The sequence below is a fragment of the Monodon monoceros genome, unplaced genomic scaffold (genome assembly GCF_005190385.1).
Source record: "Monodon monoceros isolate NGI ecotype Baffin Bay Population unplaced genomic scaffold, NGI_Narwhal_1 Super_Scaffold_11, whole genome shotgun sequence".
Taxonomy (NCBI): domain Eukaryota; kingdom Metazoa; phylum Chordata; class Mammalia; order Artiodactyla; family Monodontidae; genus Monodon; species Monodon monoceros.
The window spans coordinates 13,675,834-13,681,143 of NW_021703767.1; the positions used below are offsets into that span (position 1 = coordinate 13,675,834).

At 42.8% G+C, this 5,310-nt stretch overlaps 1 protein-coding gene across 3 annotated transcripts in view; it reads left to right on the plus strand.

Annotated features, from left to right (window-relative positions):
• Window positions 1-3,477, plus strand: part of TIAM1 (T cell lymphoma invasion and metastasis 1) — a 398,406-nt gene extending 394,929 nt beyond the window's left edge. For all 3 annotated transcript variants that reach the window (XM_029214248.1, XM_029214249.1, XM_029214250.1), the window contains one exon: window positions 1,035-3,477. In XM_029214248.1, the coding sequence (XP_029070081.1) occupies window positions 1,035-1,504 (470 nt within the window). In that variant the 3' untranslated portion in view covers window positions 1,505-3,477. The remainder of the gene's footprint in view (window positions 1-1,034) is intronic.
• Window positions 3,478-5,310: the final 1,833 nt, after the last annotated feature.

Here is a 5,310-nt window from a genome sequence, read left to right on the forward strand (position 1 = left end):
GTGTGTGTGTGTGTGTGTGTGTGTGTGTGTGTGTGTGTGTGTGTGTGTGTGTGTGATTGTTTGCTTGATTGGGTGGTGTCTTTTGTTTGTTTTTAATAATACTGGCTTCCTACAGGGCAGTAGGGTGAAAGAAGGAATTCAAAGATTTGTTTTTCTTAACTCTTAGTCACTTTATCTAGCACTCTGTAAATTAGCTGCTTGGGTGTTGTATTATTTATTTCTCCTCCCACTCCGGCACTGGTAGTTTAATTGCTTTGTAGAAGAGAAATTGGGGATACACAGAACAGAGACAGGAGGGACGAAGGCTCACATTTGCTTTAGCCTCAAGTTCACATGGGTCTTTGTCAGAAAGAGGACTTAATATCTCTGAGACCCACTCTTTCTGTAGCTTCTCCAAAAACAGTGCTGTGCCCTTAAGGTACCTGCAGATCCTCGAGAAATGTTACATTCAGTTTTCCAGAAAGCAATATAACTTGGACCAGTGTTTTTCCCTCCTTGATATATCATGGTGATTTCTACAAAGACAGTGAAACTCTGGAGGCCTCCCCCATCCTTACTAAAGATTTATTCCAGCTAAATGACTCTAGGACAGCCCCGGGAGAGTCCCAGAGCACTGTGACATGGGCCATGGTCGGAACTGAGGGCACTAATTAATCCCAACATCAGTGGTGCACTCGACAGCAGCAAGAATCTGCGCTCCCTGTCTCCCAGGTGCACAGGGTAGAGAAATTATTTCAGAGGGAGTTGAATCCCCTTTCCCCCGTAACCTACAACCCACCCATATGCCGCCCCCAGCTGCCCCCCGTCCTTGCCCTTCCATCGATAGCTGATATCCTCCACGTCCAGACACCTGTGCAAGGTAAAGACCCCAAGACAGACTGGTGAAATCCGGACTTTAAGCCCCAAACGACATCCAGGTCCTGAATGCATATCATGTAGTCTTTCCTTTCCTCTTCTTGTATTTGCTTTCTGGATTTGCATCGCACGTAAAGCATGTGGGCGTTTTATTTTTATATTTTTGTGTGTGTGCGCAGTGTCCGCCCCAAGCAAGTCTCTTGGGAGGAGGAGGCGGCGACTGGCCCGAAACAGGTTTACCATTGATTCTGATGCCATCTCCGCCAGCAGCCCGGAGAAAGAGTCCCAGCAGCACCCCGGGGGCGGGGACACTGACCGCTGGGTAGAGGAACAGTTTGACCTTACTCAGTACGAGGAGCACGATGACGTCAAGGAGACAGACATCCTCAGTGACGATGATGAGTTCTGTGAGTCCGTGAAGGGCGCCGCGGCGGACCGAGACCTGCAGGAGCGGCTTCAGGCCGCCTCCATCAGTCAGCGGGAGAGATGCCAGAAGGCCCTGGATAGTCACGCATCCCGCATGACGCAGCTCAAGAAGCAAGCCGCCCTTTCGGGCGTCAACGGAGGCCCGGAGAGCACGAGCGACGAGGTCATTTGGGTTAGGCGTGAAGACTTTGCCCCCTCCAGGAAGCTGAACACTGAGATCTGACTGCCACGTGCCCCGGTAGAGACAGTCCTTGTAGATACGTCTCCCGCCCCGCCCCTACTCCACGCCCCTCCCGGATTCGCGAGGGGGAGAATGTTCCCTTTGAGTCGCACTCTTGCACACACGGTTTTGGCAGCTGACTTTGTTCTGAAGCCATGTAGCCACCCAACTTTATCGTTTCTAACAACATCGGAAAGAATTGTTCAAGAATCCCAAATCAGCTTGAGTCCTATCTCTCTATATTACCAAGGGCTTTTATTTATTCTCAATCAGGGCCTAAAGAATTAAAAACAGAAAAACAAAAAATTCTATAGCACTGGAAAGCAAATTACCCCAGGAGTTAAAGTATGCAATACAGATTAGTTTAAAGGGTAGCACACGAAAAAATAAAAGATTCTATCTGAAATCAATCCAGGAGCCATCTCCTAGTTGGGGAAACAAAGCAACTGTACAGCTTGCAGTGTTCTTACTCCTTTCCCTCTTAAATGTCTGAGAATATCTGTGTATTTTAAGAATGTGTGAGGAGAAGGTGGAGATTTATGTTTCCATGAGCCTTTTTCTTTTTTTTCCTCTTCTGTTTAGGTCTATGGCTGGTCTTACTCGATGTCGGTGTTCGGAAGTTCTAGTTTTGCATAGAATTATAAAGATGCCAAACTCCTTGGAAAGAGATCCAAATTTATCACTTGAAAAAAAAAACACTATTTTTTGTATTTTACCTGAGATGCAGGGGGCACAAACAGATGAGACTTTTACACAGTGTTAGTGTAACTCTGAGTTTAAAAAAAATGAGGATTTTACCTTTTACAGAGAGAGTGAGACGTGGTGATTTTATATTTATATATGAAAGGCCAACAAGATGCTTAGGAGAAACTTTTCCCAAGAAGCAGCTTTGTTTTTGTTTTTGTTTTCTTTTTTTTTTAATTTAAATGTTTGAATCTCTATTTGAGATGGGAGCTTGGTTGGATTAAACATGACACCGGGATGGGCAATGTGTGTGTCTGTTGCACATGGCGGGGGAGGGGAGACTCCTCCTCGTGGAGTTGCCATGGTGATCATTGGTTTTCCCATCATAGTTGCATCTTCATCCATAGATTACCTACTCCTTCCCTGACAGTCCATAACCAAACCGTTTAACAAAACCACCTCTTCAAAAACATGTCTTGGGTTTAACACCTTCTTCATGCCAACAAAACAGGGTAAACATGCTAAAAAAACTAATGTTCTAAACAGATTTCCAAATAGGAAGAACAAAAACAAGTTAAAGCACTTTCAGTATTTTCTTTTTTTAAAAAAAATGTTTATAGCTTTTTTTTTTCCCATTTCACATTGTCCACTTCCTAAGAAAGGTTTAAATAATAAGAAAACTTTCTTTTTGGGGAAAATATCTATTTGATGTTTGACACATCAGTAGGTACTTTAAAGACCTGAATTTTATAGTAGCTTTAGGAATTATATTTTATAAAAATCAGTTATGACTTTATATTTCCAGACAATAGAGAGTTCAGACCATCACGCTCTTGTGCCCCTGCTTGCTTTACCTGCTTTCCCACCCTGTATCCCTCCCCTTTCGGGTTTCCAGGGCTTTGAGCTTGATCTTTTGAGAGTTTTCTTCTATTAAATTTTTGCTATATCTTCTGATTTTCTTAAAGAGCTTTAGGATGATTTCTATACCCTTCGTATCACTGCATTGTTCCATTTCATCTCCAGTTCGATTGTGTCTGGGTGGAAAACTGAAGCAGAGGCTTCTAATAGTCCCATTTACCAGTCCCAGTGCAACGGGTTTGTCTGAAAATGCTGGAAAGTCTGGTGCTTGGAGAGGGTGCCATTGTCTCTTGTACATAAGGTCATGATGTGTCTATGTCAAAAGTTCTTATATATTTCTTTTATAAGCTGAAAGAAGGTCTATTTTTATGTTTTTAGGTCTATGAATGGAACGTTGTAAATGCCTGTCAAACAATAAAAAATATTGAAAAGTGTCTGGACGGTCCTGTGCCTTTTTGGGTGGGAGGATGGATATGAACTGTAGAATATGTGGGAGAAGATACCTAAGGATGCCTTTTTTTTGGATAAGTAAATATCGTGACCATCAAGGGAAAGCTGAATTGGTGGAGCTTGAAGTTTTTTTTATCTTTTTAATTGAGGTATAGTTGATATGTAACATTGATAGTTTCGGATACTAAACATAATGTATATATTGCAAAACGACCACCACAAAAAGCCTAGTTAACATCCATCATCATCCATAATTATAAAAAATATTTTTCTGTGATGAAAACCTTCAAGACCCACTCTCCTATGCTACTTTCGAATATGCAATACAGTGTTTTGAGCTGTAGCCCCCATGCTGTCTATTACATCCCCATGGCTTATTGCATAACAGGAAGTTTGTACATTTGATGTCCTTCACCTTTTTTGCCCATCCCCCCACCCCACCTCAGGCAACCACCTCTGCTCTCTATATCCATGAGCTTGGTTTATTTGTGTTTTTTTGTTTGTTTTTTAGATTCCACATATAAATGAGATGATAATGGTGTTTATCGTTTGCTGTCGGTAGAGCTTGAAGCTTTTTTTGCTTTAAATTTTATTGGAGCATAGTTGATTTACAGTGTTGTGTTAGTTTCAGGTGTACAGCAAAGTGATTCAGTTATACATATACGTATATTCATTCTTTTTCAGATTCTTTTCCCATCTAGGTTATTACAGACTACTGAGTAGAGTCCCCTGTGCCACACAGCAGGTCCTGGTTGGTTATCTATTTTATATATAGTAGCGTGTGTATGTTAATCCCAAGCTCCTAATTTATTCCTCCCCCCACGTTTCCCCTTTGGTAACCATAAGTTTGTTTTCAGAATCTGTGTCTGTCTTTGTTTTGTAAGTAAGTTCATTTATATCATTTTTTAGAAATTAGATTCCACATATGAGTGATGTATTTGTCAGTAGAGCTTGAAGTTTTAACAACAACGACAAAAAGACATTACAGTTCCTCGACATCTCGGTCTACTACTGATAGTGGAGAATACGAAATAGCACAGATACGGATCTGTACCCATGCTGAGCACTCTTTTCCAGTATCCTGCGCCCTCCTGGTGCGAGCAGGGAGAGGGGTGCCTGGGGAAGAATTGGGGTGAAGTGCAGAGCTTAGACTGACCTGGGCGGGTGAGCTCTTGAACACAAGATCTGCCTCTACATTTTGTCCCTGGGGGTCTTGCTGCCTGAGTCTTCCACAGGCTCACAGAAAAAGTAAATGCGGTTTTGGGCTGCCTCACCTTTCCCTTTCAGAGCCCCAGATCTTACTCCTCCCCAATCCCTTAAGAACCTTCCCCGTCAAAGTTGACCTCACCCACCCCTCCCCTCCAGGTGAATAGGTTTTCTCTGCCTGCCTTCCCTAAAATAAAAGAGTTCCTCTCACAGCCACAGGTGAGCGGTTCCTGGATGAACAGCATCAGCGTCAGATCCTAGGAGCTTGTTAGGAATGCACCCAGACCTACTAAAGCGGAACCTGCATTTTAACAGGATACCCAGGTGATACGTATGCATGTTCAAGTTTGAGAAGTGTTGGTTTGGCAGTCTCTAAACGTTTTGATGTTGAGCAGTGATCTGGAGCACATACCTTTTTAAGTATATTCAGGCTCTGCTGTACCAATATATACATTTTAAGATACAAAAAGATTTCTTCCTGTACCCGTTGTATTTCTTTGGGGAGATAACTGAAGGACACCTGATGCAACTATTCCAACACTTTGCACTCGGTATAAGTGAGAATTAGGCAGTTTGGGCTGCCTTCCAGTTTCTGAATCTGTCAGTGTGGG